This window comes from Bubalus bubalis, chromosome 15 (assembly GCF_019923935.1).
Source record: "Bubalus bubalis isolate 160015118507 breed Murrah chromosome 15, NDDB_SH_1, whole genome shotgun sequence".
In the NCBI taxonomy this organism is placed as follows: Eukaryota; Metazoa; Chordata; class Mammalia; order Artiodactyla; family Bovidae; genus Bubalus; species Bubalus bubalis.
In genome coordinates, this window is record NC_059171.1 from 41906214 (window position 1) to 41924340 (window position 18127).

The following is an 18127-nucleotide window of genomic DNA, read 5'->3' on the forward strand; positions in this document are numbered from 1 at the left end:
TCTGGGATGATTCACAACGACCCCGCGGCAGGGAGCTCAAGGTTCTGATTTGTGCGAGCGAGAAAGGGTCCAATTCGTAGGGCAAGGCCTCCCGGGCCGAGGCTTTGAAGGCCACCCGCCTCCCTGAGCCCGCAGAGGCAAACCAGCCATCCGCCCCTCCCGCCACGGCAGCCACGCGCTGCAAAAACTGCCCCAGCCCGGATGCTGCAGCTGCAGCCGGAGGCTCCCATCCCCACCCGGCCATCTCGCAGTGGGCCCTCCAACCTGGCGAGCGAAGAGCCCCCAAGACGCGGAGGCACCCCGCCGCCACTCGGCGGCACTCGTTCAGAGGCCGGCTGCCGTTGTCCGAAGGCAGGGAAAGCCCGGCCCTCCAGAGCCCTGGCTTCCCCGCGGCCCCTTGACCCGGTAGCCTCTCCACGCGCGGCCCCAGGACCCGGGCTGCCGGGTTCGCGCCTTTCCTGCCAATCAGATGCGGATTTCCCCCACGGCCAGCAGACCAATCAGCGCGCGGGTGTCCTCTTCGGCCCTTCGGCTCGTCGGCTCTTCGGCCCTTCGGCTCTTCGGCTCTTCGGCCCTTCGGCTCGTCGGAGTTCGGCGTTTCGCTGAGCGTTAAAGCGTGGTTCTCGTTGGTTTAGTTCCACTTTTTTTTTTTTTTTTTTCAGGCACTTCCGGGTTCTGCGTCACTCCGCAAACCCACGAGTTCCGGAAGCTTGTGGACCGCAGGTTCGGCTTAGAAAAGCCAAGCTTCCCAGAGATGTTTCAGAAACAGTTACTTGGAGCGGGGCGTTTCGCAGACTCCTAAGGTCAGTGTCACCCGAGAGAGTCGGAGTGTGGACCTGCGGTCTTGCTTACAACTGGGAGGGCGTGGAGTTTCACGACCTTGTAATTGTCGCCCTTTGCTTGTTTCCCTGTTTAATTGGCTTCCTGTCTTCCTGGAAGAGGCAAAGTCTGATTTTGGGAAAGGCAGTGGAGCAAACCTAAACGCCTAAAAATAGTCTTAGGATGGCATTCTTAAAAAAAGAAAAAAAAAAGGACAGCTAGATTTGAGCTTCCTTTGCGTTCTGGGAAGTGATTTTCTAGAACATTCTTGGAAATCGTTTCCTGTCACTTGGCGGTGGTGAGATTTAACCCTTTCGAACGGCTTAAGAATTACTGAGGGTCCAAACTTTTCTTAATATCTGATGGTTCTTGTATAGCGCTGTTTGGTACCAAAAAGTTGAGTAGGCTTAAGTTTCCAATATTTTTAAAAGCCTATAAACTTAAAAGCAGTTTTCATTTTCTTGGGGAGAAAAAACTACTGAGAATTTTCTTAGAAAATTACTTACAATGAGTGAGTTACATTTAACATTGATACCTGACAAATAGAATATAAAAGTCATATTTCTTGTGAGGCCTTAAAACTCACTGTTTACTTATCTTTAGGTCCCATTTTCCGAAAATACTACATTTAGTGAAAGGGCTGTTCACAGAATGAGACTAAGTTGTAGACTGTTCACATCTAATGGTATTGTTATTCTGTGATGTCCCTGGAACACTATATCTGAACAGTAGAAATTATAGGTAGGCTGAGGTTCCATCCACACCAGTTTACAGTCTGAACGCCTTCCCCTAATGAATTACCTTTAGTTAAGCCTTGGCAGAATATTTCAGGATGACCGACTCTTTCTTTTCACTGTATCTTCTCCCTCATCTTGCCCATATTATCCATTTCTTGTATCCAGAAACATTAAAGTTGAATAGTCTTTGAGTCAGAAGGAGATTTGGAAGAAAAGAAAGAGTGGAGTTAGGAATTCTTTATTGACAATACAAGTGAAAAAGAACCTCTTATTTTATTTTTCTTAGAAATGGGGGAAAAAACAGAAGAGGACATAGCAAAGAACATGCTAGACTGAATCAAGAGAGTTGAGTTTCTACTCCTGACCAGCTCTGCCTCTTGGCCTCATTCTCCTTATTTTTAGAAATTAGGAGGAGCACTCAGTCTGTGGTTTTAAAACTGTTCTGTGGAAGAATTCTTATAGAAATGTCCTGGAGTCATGCAGAGGAGAGACAAAGCAAGCTGACCCTCAGCAGTATTTTACAAGAACAACTATTCTTTTTTGTTCTGCTTGAAAAACAGTAGTCCTGTTAAGAAAATTAAATTTGTATCTTAGACTACATAATATATTTCCTACTAGCCTTATAATTTTGTTTCGTAAATTAATTGTTCATTTGTATTCAACTTGCATTCATTTGTTACAGGTTTTTAAACAATAAAATGCATATGTGCACAGTTAATTCATTACCAAAAGCCACAAACCTTTGTGGGTATACAAATTTTAAGTTTAATACTTTGTTTTTGATCACAGTTAGTCTTTTTCTCTTTTCCCCCTACTTTTTAATGTTTGCTTATTTTTGAAGCTCATAGCAGTGTTTGCAATAGGGAGGGCAGATATTTTCCATTTTTGGCAGCTGAACCTTAAAGATGTTAGCGGTTTTACCTAACATCATTTTACTAGTAAAGTTCCAAGTCCTAGCCTCACGTTTCCTTAAAGCATAAAGTAAATTTTTAGTTTCTTCGCCTTTTGCACGCCACCGTGCTCTGGTTCCTGTAGCACAAGACAAAGCAGTCTTTATTCACGGATAGAAGTTCTGCTCTGAGTCACTGGCCTCTTTCTTCACTTTATTATCTGAGTTGAACAACCTAGAAACAAATTGGACGTTCTCTTTTCTCTTTGCTGTGAAATGACAGCATTTTCACACATTCCATGTTCCTCTTCAGTTCCTTTGGAATGTGGAAGAAACCTCAAGAGAAAAGCCCTGACTATCCCACTTGCCCCACATAGCCTGGCACTGATTTCTGCACGTGGGAGCAGGGAAGAGGGTGTCTAGCACCCTCTGTCCTTCCCTGTGTGTGTGTGTGTGTGTGTGTGTGTGTTCAGTTGCTAAGTCGTGCTCAACTCCCTGCAACCCCATGGGCTGTGGTCCTTCAGGCTCCTCTGTGTGTGTGTGCGTTCAGGCTCCTCTGTGGGATTCTCCAGGCAAGAATACTGGAGTGGGTTGTTATTTCCCCCTCCAGGGGATCTTCTCAACACAGGGATCATCTCCTGCATTGGCAGGTGGATTCTTTACCACTTGAGCCACCCAAGAGGCCTTCCCATTGTGTACTCTAAATTTCTCACATCTTTTCTCATCTCTGGAATCAAAATGCCCTTTTCTAGATTGCTTTTTATCTATTTTCCTTTTTTTTTTTTTTTGCAGAGCTCTTCCTTTTTACCTGTTTGTCAACAACATCAGATAAAATTTCATCCAAGTTATCTTTTCTTTCTTTTTAACTATTAAAACCTTAAAAAAAAAAAAAAGGAGCTCTAGAGTAATTCCATTTTGATTATGCACACCTGTTCCTTTCCAGGGTCACGTGAGTTTGCATTGCCTTTACTTCCCATATTACGTGTTCATAATATTTGTTTGCACCTCCTTTTCTCACCCCCATATTCCTTTGGTTCATTTTTGACATTCAGTTTCTTCAAATGGTTCTCTGACCACATGGAAAGGCAGGGAAAGTAGATAAGGTGAATTCCAGGCAACATGGGCAACTTTACCAGCTTCCTTGAATTTCTTCCTCCCATCTACAGTCCTGAGAGCTTGACTGGCAGTCTGGTCTGCAGAATTATCTTGAGAGAAAAAACTTTGTTTTGAGCTCTGTGATGTTGAATTTGATCCAAGCTTAGCAAATATCTATACTGACTTCCTTTTGTATGTTCCACCATTTTTCTAGCATTTACTAAATCGCCAGCTTGACCTTAAGCACGTTATCAGACCCCTCTTAATTTTTGACTTCTTAAAGTGGACATAACATTGACTGTGTCATGAAACTGTAAAGAAAACATCTAGTGCCTTCTTCATAGTATGTATCCCGTGGTACTTCCTCCTCTTCCGTGGCTGATACCTCTGTTCCCTTGTGGCTGTTTTCATATTCTCTCATGTTCCATAAAATGTGCAATTAAACCTGTGTTCCAATAATCTTGAAGTCATTTAGAATTCTCTTCTTAGGCAGTTAGATCCTAAAATCTTTCTCCAAATTTATAGAGTACTTGAAGGTCTAGTCGCTCTCTAAGTTTCCCATGTCTTTTGTTTGTTCATCCTTGGATTGCAGTTTTTGTTGAAGTTCATACCGGTGCTCTTCATCACTTCGTACTTAGTCTCTTAAACAGCCCCATCTGCACGTCCTGCAGTGACATCCTAAGGGGTTTATGGTCATCTATTAGGTCTGCCGTCACCTTGTCCATAGAGGAGGCTGGTGCAGAGCATGGCCCCACCATTCCTCCTTGTGTTATTTCACACAAGTCATCTCCCTGTGCTTCAGTTTCCTTGCTTTAAAACAAAATACCAGAAGAACCTTTTTCATAACATTGTAAGGATTAAATAATTTAATATTTGATTTTTTTGCAAAGGGTATTTAGCTGTAGTGGTCGCTTATTAGCACTCCATATCCAGGAAGTAAGTAGTATCAGTTTAATGCAGTTGTAAACTCCCAAATCATTTAGGTTTGTCTTCTATCAGGCTTCGCTGTATTTTTTCTGTAAGGATTGAGTTTGTCTCATGGGTGCTACTGTTCTGATTGCTCTACTTTCTTTAGCCTTTTCCTTACTCATGTTTGACATTAACCCTTACTACAGTTGGAAATGACTGTACTTTTACTTTTTATCTTCTCTTCCAGGGTTTTCTAAAATAATTCCCATGATGATTCTAGAGAAGTAGACTTTTTATAAGACTTTTTTTTAAACTGCTGAAGAGTATAGTGTAGTAAAATGACTTGTCCAGAGTCACACAGCCTGTTGGTGAACCAGAATACAGAGCTAATCGGAACCAGCTTAAGTCTCCTGCCCCGTGTTCATTCAGACGTTTGCTCTTTGTTTCCACAGTGTGCTTTCTCCCTCAAAGACTCAGGAGTATCAGTTTTCTGAGAGAAAAGATGAGTGCCATGCTTAAAATGTATTTGTGAAGAAAGGCCAAAGTAACGGGAGATTCCGTCTCCAGGTTTTAAAAAAAAAAGTTTGTGTTACCTCCAGATACTTGAGTAAATATATCATAAGTGAAATAGGTAAGGTGCTCAATTGTGTAAGACTGATTATAGTGGTGGAGATTTTAGTCTTTGAGTTGAATTCCCAATTCTCTCCAAATAAAAAGAATAACTTATTGTTGTTCATGTGTTTGAAAAATATGTGCTATTTGGAAGTTTATCCTTAAGATACATTGTAGAGACATTCTGTTACATACCCACTGCTGCTGCTGCTACTAAGTCTCTTCAGTCACGTCCAACTCTGTGCGACCCCGTAGACGGCAGCCCACCAGGCTCCCCCATCCCTGGGATTCTCTAGGCAAGAGTACTGGGGTGGGGTGCCATTTCCTTCTCCAATGCATGAAAGTGAAAAGTGAAAGTGAAGTCACTCAGTCGTGTCCGACTTGTAGCGACCCCATGGACTGCAGCCCACCAGGCTCCTCCGCCCATGGGATTTTCCAGGAAAGAGTACCAGAGTGGGGTGCCATTGCCTTCTCCGCCAAATGAGCACAGTTGGGGTTTATATCATCAGATACCTATAAGCTATCGGGACTTCGTTTATATTTGATGAACAAGATGAACGAAACAGCAGTGACGTGTCACTTAGCAAGGCTGTGGCAGAAGTGGGATTTGAACTTACAGTTGTTGATTTCTAGGCCTGTTCACAGTGCCAGAGGTCACAAGGGTCTTATGGGTCCCCGCCATAGGTTTTTTCCTCTTTCGCTCATGTTTGCAGTACGTTCTGGGAATCAACGTCCTGTTAAAAATCTCTCTTTGATGCATGTCCCATTTATTAGTATTGATTTCAATACAATGGACAGTAAATCTATCTGACTACACAAAGGAAATAAAATAGTAGGGTAGAGGTTCAAAGCTTAAGATCTCAGGTTGTAGAACTTTATTCATATAACCTCCTAATGTGAAATGCCAGTTAAGATAAAAAAAAACACAACTAAAAGGCAGAAATGGTCTCATCCATTTATATCACCAGAACCCTTAAGACAGTGTGGCAGCAACATTGTCGTGCTGAAAATCAGTCGATGATTGTGGGTCTGGAAAAGAATAGCCTGGCAGAGAGTGTGTGGATGGATTTGAAACGTTAGCGATTGCTTGGGAATCACATGTTTCTGCTGACAAAGTTTGCAAAGACTGTAAATTTAAATGTAGAATTTTTGTCAGCAGTATGCATTGACAAGCATGCCTAATGGTAATACATCTAGTACTGAGCATCTTGAAACAGGTCAATAATAATGTGTTTATTGATAGCAGTAATGCCGGAGATGTTACTTGGTATTATAGCTAAAAATCCATGTTATGCCCTTAATCATAATTACGTTAATATTGACAGGCCCTTGACAATACCCACATTATTATTGATAGATTTCTGTCAATAACATGTTTTTAAATAAAATATATTCATTCATAATTTGTACGATACTCAATAAAAGCGCTGGAAGATGTCCTGAGAAATTCTTCCCACTGTAGTGAGATAAAAAGTCCTTCGTTTTGGAATGCAATATAGATGACAAAGTTTTATTTGGGGAATGAAAAGCTTAAAAGGAAAGCATGAGTTATTTAAGGGATAAGGTTATATATCGCTGCTCTCAGTAAACGAATTTTCAGTTGTTTTTTTCCTGTGAAAGAAAAGCAGTGTGACATGTCTAGTGATAAAATGTCAGCAGGAGACCTTTTTAATAGTTTTATAGTGCTCAATCATTTTGTCTTAAACATATTTATGTGACAAGTTAATCACAGTAACCCTCATAGATGCTATACTTTTTATCTGGTCTTGATTTTGCCTTAAGCATCTTCTTCACATGTCCTTAACATAGTAGTATCCTTCACTGAACGTGAAGTTACTTAGTGCCAATTTTACTTTTAGTTGTTTTTATAAGTCTTTTTTGCATGGCCATAAATGTTTTCCCTGGGTTAGCTTTTCAGAATCTTAGTATAGTTAGGGAAACAGGGGATGGAGAGGGAGAGATTGATAGGATTGTGCATTAAAAGAAGGAGATCTCATTGCAGAGCAGGAAAAAGCATCACCAGATTTTGTGTTTCTGGAAAAATCAATTTGAATTAAATCTGATGGTATTTGTTTCAATTCAAAACAATCCCAACTTTAAAAAAAAAAATAGTTTGTATTTTTTTTAAACCATTTACGTTTGAGCTGCTTTTGTGAAACTAAATACCAACCTACAAGAACCAATAATAATACAACTTTTAATATTTAAATTTTTGAAAGTAGAAGTAGACCGACCAGTAGTAGGCCTTGGATAGCAATAAGTTTAACAGAGTCAGGAAAGCACTGGTTTCCAGAAGAGTTGGAGATTTTTGATTCAAAAACATGAGGATACTGTAATCTTTCTAATTTTCATAGTTGTCAGTGAAGCAGGTCAACTTACTAAGATTCGTTCAGAACGTTATTAATCAACACCCCAGTTAAGGTCCTTGAACGGTCACAGGAGTCCCCAGCCCCCGGGCCACCAACTGGTACCAGTCTGTGGCCTGTTAGGAACCCAGCCACACAGCAGGAGGTGAGCGGAGGGGTGAACAGTGAAGCTGCATCTGCCGCTGCTCCTCATCCTTCCCCATCACTTGCATTACCACCTGAACCATCCCCACTCCCATCCGTGGAAAAACTCTTCTACATAACTGGTCCTTTGTGCCAGAAAGGTTGGGGGCCAGCTGCTGGAACTGGGCCTTCAGAATTGAAGTTTTCCTTTTCTTAAACTCTGCAATCAGGTTAATCTTTTAAAATTTATGTCCTGTTAAGTCCCTTCTGTTCAGTGATTACTCATGGCTACAAAACCAATTTCCTTAAAACGGAGTCTTTTTTGCAGGGGGTTAACTCGATTGAAGCGACTTAGCAGCGGCAGCAACTCTTCAGCCAGTCTCTCCTGCCAAGCCATTCTGCTGTGGTCACAGCAGACAACTTCTTTCTTTACTTCCGAACAAGTACAACCACGTTAGTGGGGATTCATAAGGATGCAGCTCCCGTTGAAACCCATCTCCCCCTGTTTCCCAGGTGGACCATGGCTGGGGTCAGTGCTTGGATATTTCTGCAGTTTGTACAGTATTAAATCCAAGTTTTCTCTTTTCTGTCCCAGGGAGTTTTGTGATCCTTCATAGTGTTTTCGTATTTTGAGATCCATTCTTTTCTTCACAGATCAGTGGCTAGTCTTGATTATTGTAACGTCCTACTTCTTTAGAAATGCCTTACTAAAAGGAAGTTAACTAAGAGTTAACTATTTGGATCAAACCCCTGAAATGTAAGAGAATGCCAGGCATTTTGTGGGCACTCAATAAATATTAAATTGAGTAGCAATTTGTCAGATTTAGAATTCACTGAAAACCAATCTTCTTCCATTAGATTGAGAATAACTTTATGTGATCTAAAGGCACTTACGGCATTTTTTTCTGTGTCCTACACCTACTTCAGCCAAATATTATTGTCCAGCAGTGGAGGGAAGAAGTTCCATAATCAGATGAATTAAACTTGCAGTTACTCGATCTCATCAGTTTCTTCTACTCCTGAGCAGTGCCCTTCTCTAAAGCCAATATCCTAGAATAACTGTACCTGCTAGAAAGAGGAGGGGAGAGGAGGAGGAACTGAATGGAGCATGTTGATGGTAAACCAAGGTTGGATGCTTGTCTCGGACTGCCTGTGCCAGGCCCTGTTTGGTGAAGCACCCTCGAGTTAGATGCTCTCAGTGTGCATTCTGGAGAGGTTTCTTTGCTTCCGGATAAACAGGCCCAGCCATGTGGATGGAGGTGAGACAGCCGAGAGAGCAGGTCACGCTGGGATACCCCCATGCTCTCAGGATTCCCACCCCAGCATCTCCTCTGATATGATGCATGAGTTCCACTGGACCACGTTTCTGCCTCTTCCCATCTGACCCCCACACATGCCCACGTCACAGTGACATAATGTTCACTGTGTAACTGCCAGAATTTATATTTTAATGGTGTAGCAGTATTTCCTGGAGGGATGGGGGTGGGAATCCTTTTACCGCAGGTTGGTTGAGGCATTCAGTTCAGTTCAGTTCAGTCACTCAGTCATGTCCGACTGTTTGCAACCCCATGAATTGCAGCACGCCAGGCCTCCCTGTCCATCACCAAGTCCCGGAGTTCACCCAAACTCACGTCCATTGAGTCGGTGATGCCATCCAGCCATCTCATCCTCTGACTTACCCTTCTCCTCCTGCCCCCAATCCCTCCCAGCATCAGGGTCCTTTCCAATGAGTCAGCTCTTCGCATGAGGTGGCCAAAGTACTGGAGTTTCAGCTTCAGCATCATTGCTTCCAAAGAACACCCAGGACTGATCTCCTCTAGAATGGACTGGTTGGATCTCCTTGCAGTCCAAGGGACTCTCAAGAGTCTTCTCCAACACCACAGTTCAAAAGCATCAATTCTTCGGCGCTCAGCTTTCTTCACAGTCCAACTCTCACATCCATACATGACTACTGGAAAAACCATAGCCTTGACTAAACGGATCTTTGTTGGCAAAGTAATGTCTCTGCTTTTGAATATGCTATCTAGGTTGGTCATAACTTTCCTTCCAAGGAGTAAGCGTCTTTTAATTTCATGGCTGCAGTCACCATCTGCAGTGATTTTGGAGCCCCCAAAAATAAAGTCTGACACTGTTTCCACTGTTTCCCCATCTATTTCCCATGAAGCGATGGGACCAGATGCCATGATCTTCGTTTTCTGAATGTTGAGCTTTAAGCCAACTTTTTCACTCTGCACTTTCACTTTCATCAAGAGTCTTTTTAGTTCCTCTTCACTTTCTGCCATAAGGGTGGTATCTGCACATGTGAGGTTACTGATATTTCTCCCGGCAATCTTGATTCCAGCTTGTGCTTCTTCCAGCCCAGCTTGAGGCATTAGATGAGTAATAATGAAGATTTCAGTCTTTTGAAATGAGATTTGGCAAAATCAGCCGAGTCTTTTTCTTCTAAAGTTCATCCCTAGCCAAAGTAGCAATAATGTACTGCCTGCCTGTTTCCAAACCACTTACACAACTTTGTCTGCTTTAATCTCAGCAACATCTTGAGGTGGCCAGGTAGCCATTCATTTCCAACTCTTAGAAGAATCTACTGCTAATGATTTTTTTAAGATGACTTAGCAGCCAAGAGACCAAGCTGGAGCTGGAGCCCGAGTCTATCTGATTTTAAACCTGGTCTTTCTACTCTGTCCCAGTCGCCTGAACAGGATGACAGAGCAATAGGAAGGCTATGCTCCTACTTTAACACACTGTGATGGGTCATAGACAATGCCTGTTCTGTGTTTACAATGAAAAGAAGTCACATAAATGACTAAAATGTTGGATACTGAAACCTAAAAACAAAAAGAAATTATTCTTCTGGAAGAACAGTTTAATAATAGTCTTTTGCTCTAGTAAAGAGTCTTCTGTAGAGAGATCGGGCCCAGCTGTTCTTAATCTTCACCGAAGCCAGGCCTGGGGTGAAGAAGAGGAAAGAAAAAAAAAAAGTTAAACTGTAACAGAAGGTATAAGAGAATTTTCTGATGATAAGGATTGTTAAATATTGGATTGGTTAGTGTGTTAAGTCTTCCTTCCTGGCAGCCATTAAAAATTCCTGTCTTTACTAACTGTACTTACGTATGATTCCTCCATAAATGAGGGATTTGAGATTAGTGATTCCTGTCAGAAGCCAGTCTCTCTGACCAGTTTCTTCCTGTATACAAGTAAGGAACCTGAGAAGAGAGAGCTGCCCTCAGACTCCAGTTTATCCACAGTGTTCAATCTGAACATTGATTCACTACCAAACTACTTGCTCCACCACATATGAGTTCAACAGACCTTCACTGAGCAACCACTACAGCTGGCCCATCTTTGCAGTAAGTTCTGTAAAGATTACCAAGAACTGATTGTGACTCTAACATCTGAAGATACATAAGTTGGCACAACTGGCGCTGTTAACACATGCCATAAATTTCATCTGCTACGCAACTGAAACGAAGAAGGAATGGCAGCCCACTCTAGTATTCTTGCCTGGAAAATTCCACAGAAGAGCCTGATGGGAATCTGTGGGCTCGCAAAGAGTTGAACACTACTGAGAAACTGAGCACGCAACTGAAAAAAATTACCAATCCATCCGGTTCAGTACTGGGGGCAGGGATGGGGTGACGGGAGAAGGCTGAAGTGTTGAAGTTGATGTCCAGTACAGCCTGAGCTTTTCAAGAGTGCTTTGACAAATAAGAGAACTTCCTTTATCTTGTTGACCACAGGATACAAAATCTGGAAAACATGCCGAGTTGCCCAGACTCACAGTAGAGGAATTGTATATACCATAATTTCACCTATCCTGAGTGATTATAGAATTTTGCACGAGGAAAAGTGAGTTAGGTATCAGTCTTTGTGGATGGCAGGTACCTTGAGAAGCAGCTGTGAGGTAGTTTCCCTTGACTAGTTTATGGTTAAGTTAGGGAAAGGTGTATTCAGACAACTAGAGTAAGGACTCAAGCACATGGCTCAGACAGTTACTGTGATGGTTAAAAATAGTGACAGTGGGAATTAGAGAATTGTGAAGCAGAATGTTGAAATAGGGTTGCAGTGTACTTGAGGGTGGCAGGAGGAGATGGTAGAGAAGGTAAGGGTTCCAGGTACGTGAGAAAAGGCATAGAGGCAGGACCAAAAGAGAGTCAGTTAAAATTTCTTTGGTTTTTCCTGGTGGTCCAGTGGTTAAACCGTTGCTGTCATCCAGCCCAGGGAGTGCAGTTCCATCCCTGGTCACGAAGCTAAGATCCCACAGGCCTCTCAGCCAAAAAAAAAACCAAAACATAAAACAGAAGCAATAATGTAACGAACCCAATAAAGACTTTAAAAAATTGTCCACAACAAAAAAATCTTTTAGAAGTAAAATAAAGACTCTTCAGTGAATAACTGGTTATATGGTTAAAAAGAAGGACACAGAATTGGGCTAGAATCTAAGAAGTTTGTACTTTATCCTGGGGTCAGTGAAGTAAGAGATGATTTGGTAAATCTGAACAAGTAATTTTACAGATTTTGATTTGCCTATGAGGTTTTTTAAAATACTGTTTCAGTTTTTTTTTTTTCTTAATTATGTTTCTTAAATACATCAGGGTCTCTTTCAGTGAGTTGGCTCTTTGCATCAGGTGGCCAAAGTACTGGAGCTTCAGCTTCAGCATCAGTTCTTCTGATGAATATTCTGGATTGATTTCCTTTAGAATTAACTGGTTTGATCTCCTTGCTGTTCAGGGGACTCTCAGGAGTCTTCTCCAGCACCACAGTTCGAAAAGTGTCAGTTCTTTGGTGCTCAGCCTTTATTATGATCCAGCTCTCACATCTGTATATGACTACTGGTAAAAACATGAAAATCCCATGGACAGAGGAGCCTGGTAGGCTGCAGTTTATGGGGTCATGAAGAGTCAGACACGACTAAGCAACTTCACTTTGACTTTTCACTTTCATGCATTGGAGAAGGAAATGGCAACCCACTCCAGTGTTCTTGCCTGGAGAATCCCAGGGATGGGGGAGCCTGGTGGGCTGCCGTCTATGGGGTCGCACAGAGTTGGACATGACTGAAGCGACTTAGCAGCAGCAAAAACATAGCTTTGACTATATGGACCTTTATTTAATTACATAAATGACATATAAAGAAGATTTTAAATTGCATAAAATGTGAGAAAAATAATCACTAATGATTTTTTTTGCATAAAGATTGAAAGTCTTTTTCTGTTGAGATAGTTCTGAAATTTTATGCAGTGTCTTCAAGAATCTTGCAATACCATGTAATTCTGCTGCTGCCTGACTTGTCCATCGATTGGCCTGCTTCCTTGTGCAGACCCAGGTTGGCGTCTTCATTTGCATCCCAAGCACCTGCAGAGCTGGGATACGTTGCTGCTCATAGACTTTGTGAAATCTGTGAGTGGTCTCAGTCTCACAAGGACTACATAGTAGCAGAAAGAGAAAACTGAATCAGGGTGAGATCTGTAAGAGCCTCTGCAGATCTGTGGACTAAAACCAAGCAAAAAAGGCAAGAGGACTGGCATGCAGCATTGAGCTGGGTGGGTGACAGGTGTGCCCACAAAGTCGTGAGTTTTGCCTGGAAATGGACTAGCCCAGTCATTCACAACATCACCAGGGAACTTGCTAGAAATGCAAATTATTGGTGCCCATTCCAGAGGACATCAGAAACTCTGGAACTGAGGGGCACAGTCTAACAAGTCCTGCATGTGATGGTGATTAATGCTCAGGTGTGAAGGCCACTAGACTACAAGCACAGAGAGACAACAGGACTGTGATACACACACCCCAGCAGAGAAAGCTTTGAAAGGTCAAAGGTTGGTGATGGCAGTGATCATGACCCATGAAACACTACAGTGGCTGGAGAAGGAAACCAGGGGAATAAGATTATATTGTACAAAGAAAGTTGGATGTGCTGTGAATGGGCAGGACCGACCTATCTTTAGACGACTGTCTTCCTGATCTTAGCATTTAAATAGATCAAGTAGATTTAAAATAGATCAGTCCCATCAGAGGGGCTCACACAAAATCTCCTCCCCAAATATCTCTCCCATATATCCTCAGAACTTCCTACTGAGCTTTTCCACTTAGCTGTCTCATAGGAGCCTCAGCTTTCTAAAACTACCCAGATTTATTATCTTTCCCTTCAAACCTATATCTCTGCATATGTTTCCTATTTCAGAGAATTGGACTACCATCCACACCATTACTCAAGTCAGTTATTCTTGGCTTACTTCTCACTGAGTCGTGTCCATCCTTCCGCCTCGAAGCTTTCAAAGGTACCTATTTTTCTCCATCCCCACTGATACCCTTCTAATTTAGACCATCATTAGTTTCTCACTAAATCATGTTAACAATCATCTTAATTGGTCTCTCTGCCTCTAGTCTTTCAGCCTCTAATCCATTCTCCGTGTGGCCAGAACACACTTTAAAATGCAGAGTTGATCAGTTCTTTCCTTACAGCTATGTGGTGTCTCCCCGTTACCTTCTTGATAAAATGCAGCCTCCTCAAAGTCGGCTTTTACCATCAGTCTTACCTTTCCAGCCTGATCTTTTGTCCTGGCTCCTCCCATCCTCAGCACCCACTGTTCCCTCTGTAGGAATGGTTTTCTTACCTATCTTTACCCTCCTGACACTGCCAGTCCTTCAGGTGGCTACCTTCAGAAGATCTTGCCTCTTCCATGAAGCCACCTTGGACCTTCTAGTTGTAAGCACGATGTTCTTAAGTTCCCCTTGCACATCACCTTTCACATCTTGTAATTGCCTATGTATTATTTTCTGCAGTACACTCGGAGAAGGCAATGGCAACCCACTCCAGTCCTCTTGCCTGGAAAATCCCATGGACGGAGGAGGAGCCTGGTAGGCTGCAGTCCATGGGGTCGCTAAGAGTCAGGCACGACTGAGCAACTTTACTTTCACTTTTCACTTTCACGCATTGGAGAAGGAAATGGCAACCCACTCCAGTGTTCTTGCCTGGAGAATCCCAGGGACGGGGGAGCCTGGTGGGCTGCCGTCTATGGGATCGCACAGAGTCGGACACGACTGAAGTGACTTAGCAGCAGCAGCAGCAGTACACTCTTGCTTCCTCCCTCTTCCCAGTCACTTGATTATGATCTCCACAAGGGTTGGGACTGTGTTCTCCCGTTTTATCACGGGCTTCTGACACATTCGTTGGGGAAAAGCTGGTGAGCAACAAACATGTTGAAAGATGTGGCGATCAGCAGTCAAGATATGGTAACTCAAAATCATTTGAAAGGTTTTTTTCAACCTTTGGGCTGAACAATTGGGTTCAACAATTGGGTAGGAATTTGTATTTTCTACCACTCACCCACTCCAGACTTTCATCCTGTTTCTTGTTCCACTCATCTTGAATTTGTGGGAAAGCATTCTCTAAACAAAGAACTGGGCTATTTGCTTAGAATAAACTGTAAAAAGACTCAGTCTTTGCTATAGGATTTATCGTCCAGTGGAAGAAATAGACAATTGAAAAGTAGTTTATATACAGTAGGGACATAAAATCATGAAAGAGGAAGGACAGAGAGCTAAAGAAACAGCTAGAGAGGCAACTAAATTAGAAGAAGTGGTCCGTAAGCTAGTACTTAAAAACTTAGTTGTTTAGTCACTAAGTCATTTCCGCCTCTTTTGCAACCCCATGGACTATGGCCCACCAGACTCCTCTGTCTATGAGGTTTCCAGGCAATGTGAGTTTTCCAGTTAGAGAATGGGAGCAGATTGTTCCAGGTGAAGGGAACAGGCAACAAATGTCCAGTAGTGAACAAGAGGAGGGGACACTTTATAACTAGAGGGTGAAGCATGAGGAAAGCAGCCTTGGGGGTCCACTTGGGAAGGCTTGTGTTTTCAAAGTACTGCAGTGTGGGACAGGAACTGAAGGAGGCAAAAGGGAAGACAAACGTTAGACATCATCCAGTGGGGAGCTCAGAGCAGCCAGAATGAGAAAAGGCTGGGAGGGGATAGGGTCATGAATGGATAAAAAAAAGAAGGGCAGCTCTGTCCTGACCTGTTTCTTTCCCTACAGCTCTTGGCTAGCGTGAGGCAAGGGTTTCCCAGAATTCCTGTCTCCTCTGTCCATTGTCACTTGTGTGCCACAGTTTTCCAGCTCTAAGTTGGGAAGACAGTACAAGATTGGGACTGTTCGATGATGTTTTCTTTTTATGTTGAGGGAGAGGGAGTTAAGTCTTGGGGCAAAATGAGGATTGCAGCCCAGGAGACAGCATTTTAGGTAGCTCTGAGAAACTGCTCCATCAGTGATGGTTTCTGATTGTACTTCTTCCTAGAGACCTTCAGAGAAGGCATGGCTTCCGGAGACGAGAATGCAGAGCGGAGGAACAGAGTGCTAAGAATCAGCCAGTTGGATGCACTTGAACTAAACAAGGCCCTGGAGCAGCTCGTTTGGTCCCAGTTTACTCAGTGCTTTCATGGATTTAAGCCGGGGCTGTTAGCCCGCTTTGAACCAGAGGTGAAAGCATTCTTGTGGCTTTTCCTGTGGAGATTCACCATCTACTCTAGAAATGCCACAGTGGGACAGTCAGTGTTGAATATTCAGTACCAGAACGATCTTTCCCCAAACCTGAGCTACCAGCCACCGAGCAGAAATCAGAAGCTCTGGTACGCTGTCTGTACGATTGGTGGCAAGTGGTTAGAAGAACGATGCTACGATTTGTTTCGGAACCGTCACATCGCATCCTTCAGGAAAGCCAAGCAGTGCATGAATCTGGTGGTCGGACTTCTGAAGTTAGGCGGGTTGATTAATTTCTTGATCTTCCTCCAAAGGGGCAAGTTTGCAACTTTGACCGAACGTCTACTGGGCATCCATTCTGTCTTTCACAAGCCCCAAAGTGTCCGAGAAGTGGGCTTTGAGTATATGAATAGGGAACTCCTCTGGCACGGCTTTGCCGAGTTTCTAATTTTTCTCCTCCCACTAATCAACGTCCAGAAGTTGAGAGCCAAGCTCTCTTCATGGTGTGTCCCACTGACTGGAGCCCCAGGCAGCGACAGCACGCTGGCAACCAGTGGCAGACAGTGTTCTCTGTGTGGGGAGTGGCCCACCATGCCGCACACCATTGGCTGCGAGCATGTCTTTTGCTACTACTGCGTGAAGAGTAGCTTCTTATTTGACATGTCCTTCACTTGTCCTAAGTGTGGCACAGAAGTCCATAGCCTGCAACCCTTGAAATCGGGCATTGAGATGGCAGAAGTGAGTGTCCCTTAGAAACTAAAGTTGTTCTCCTAGAAGAACTGTATTATGTCTAAATCCTTAGCATGAGTCATCCTGAGTGTACTACTTAGATGTGTTTTATGAGGACACGTGCTTCTCAGCCACTGCCTTCTGTTCCTTCCCAGGCACAACTACATTCTACTCGTCCTGGAAACCACATGATCCTCAATATGTGATATAAATGGTAACATGCTATTTTTTTTTTAATCATTGTGTATAATTTTTAACATCAAGAATAATGGACAGTTTCTGGTGGTTTTTTTTTTTTTTAACAAATGACCACTAAGAATGTGCCTTCATTCTGTCACTTCCTGGAAGGAGTGAGACTAAAAATAAAAGATTATGGAGACTCTGGGCTGATTGTGCATTTATTTTCAGAAATGACACCAGAAAATTATACAATAACAAGAGGAAGACCTGTTGTTTGAAACTTTCAGACCCAATGTTCTGATTGTAATTGTAAGCTTTTCTCTGAAGCCAGCTTTTAAGGGGTTCTGTCTGCTTCATTCTCAGAGCTAATGACAGCCACCAGAGGCTCAAGACTTCCATCCTACCAGCTTCCTGATCCCACTGGCCAAAGAGCTTCTCGCCTAATAGTCTGGCACCAGGAGCCCACAGTCTGGTCAGCCTGAAATTGTGTGCACATTCCTAAACCATGATGGAGAAATACTGTTCCCAGTCCCTCAGCTGGATGATGCTCCCTCACAAACACCCCAGGAACCTAATACAGGACAGGAAGCAGGTGACCACAGGGGCTAGTTAGGAGCATGGTGGCCACTGGGCGGGGGAGAAGTGATCTGGACCAGTCTCCGTTTGCCCTCTGTCCTGGAGGTCTACACCAGCCTCTAATTTTACCAGTGATCTAGTCTGGCAAGTACGTTAGCAACTGAATGGTCATCTTAGATTGCGGATTTGAAAGGATGAAATAAGGTCACGATTTTGTTCTACCAACAATTTTTTTACAGTGTGATTTTGATAGCAGTTTCTGAGCAGGTGCCCACATTGTCATAATTTTAACATGAAAACACAACACGCATGCTAACAGTTGTCAGTATTATGGATGTGGGCGGATACTTTCTATAGACCCTCATGGCACTTAGTACAAAATACATATTTTTAAATTTAATATCTGCCACCCCCGCTAAGTGATATCCCCCCATGAGGTCAGAGCCTATAGCTCTTCTGCCCATCACTGGATAGTCAGACCCTGCCACATGTTCCAGGGTACCGAGACAGACATCTTGTGAGCCAGTGGCGAAACCTATCACAGATTGGGTTCTATGGTGGGAAAGGGTTTGAAGTACAAGATACTCATTAGGGAATCCATGCCTGTGAAAGCAAATGG

At 43.0% G+C, this 18127-nt stretch overlaps 1 protein-coding gene across 4 annotated transcripts; it reads left to right on the forward strand.

Moving 5' to 3' along the window:
• The first annotated feature begins 665 nt into the window (after nucleotides 1-665).
• Nucleotides 666-17134, forward strand: PEX2 (peroxisomal biogenesis factor 2). Of its 4 annotated transcripts, none has more exons than XM_006042445.4 (3): nucleotides 666-803; nucleotides 13729-13825; nucleotides 15842-17134. In XM_006042445.4, exon 3 carries the CDS (start codon nucleotides 15859-15861, stop codon nucleotides 16774-16776), a length of 918 nt encoding a protein of 305 aa, XP_006042507.3. In that variant the 5' UTR covers nucleotides 666-803; nucleotides 13729-13825; nucleotides 15842-15858; the 3' UTR covers nucleotides 16777-17134. The 4 variants fall into 4 exon arrangements, with proteins under 4 accessions (XP_006042507.3, XP_025120993.3, XP_044784600.2 ...); XM_044928665.2 differs by lacking the exon at nucleotides 13729-13825 and adding an exon at nucleotides 4902-5080 and having other exon boundaries at nucleotides 685-803; XM_025265208.3 differs by lacking the exon at nucleotides 13729-13825 and having other exon boundaries at nucleotides 15844-17134.
• Nucleotides 17135-18127: the final 993 nt, after the last annotated feature.

What these genes read in the sequence shown, in the direction of transcription:
- PEX2 (XM_044928666.2), top strand. Translation starts at nt 14,745, where the DNA reads ATGTTGAAAGATGTGGCGATCAGCAGTCAAGATATGGTAACTCAAAAT. An exon ending in AACTCAAAATCATTTGAAAG is followed by an intron (nt 14,803 to 15,841) that starts GTTTTTTTCAAC and finishes ACTTCTTCCTAG; the next exon opens with AGACCTTCAGAGAAGGCATG.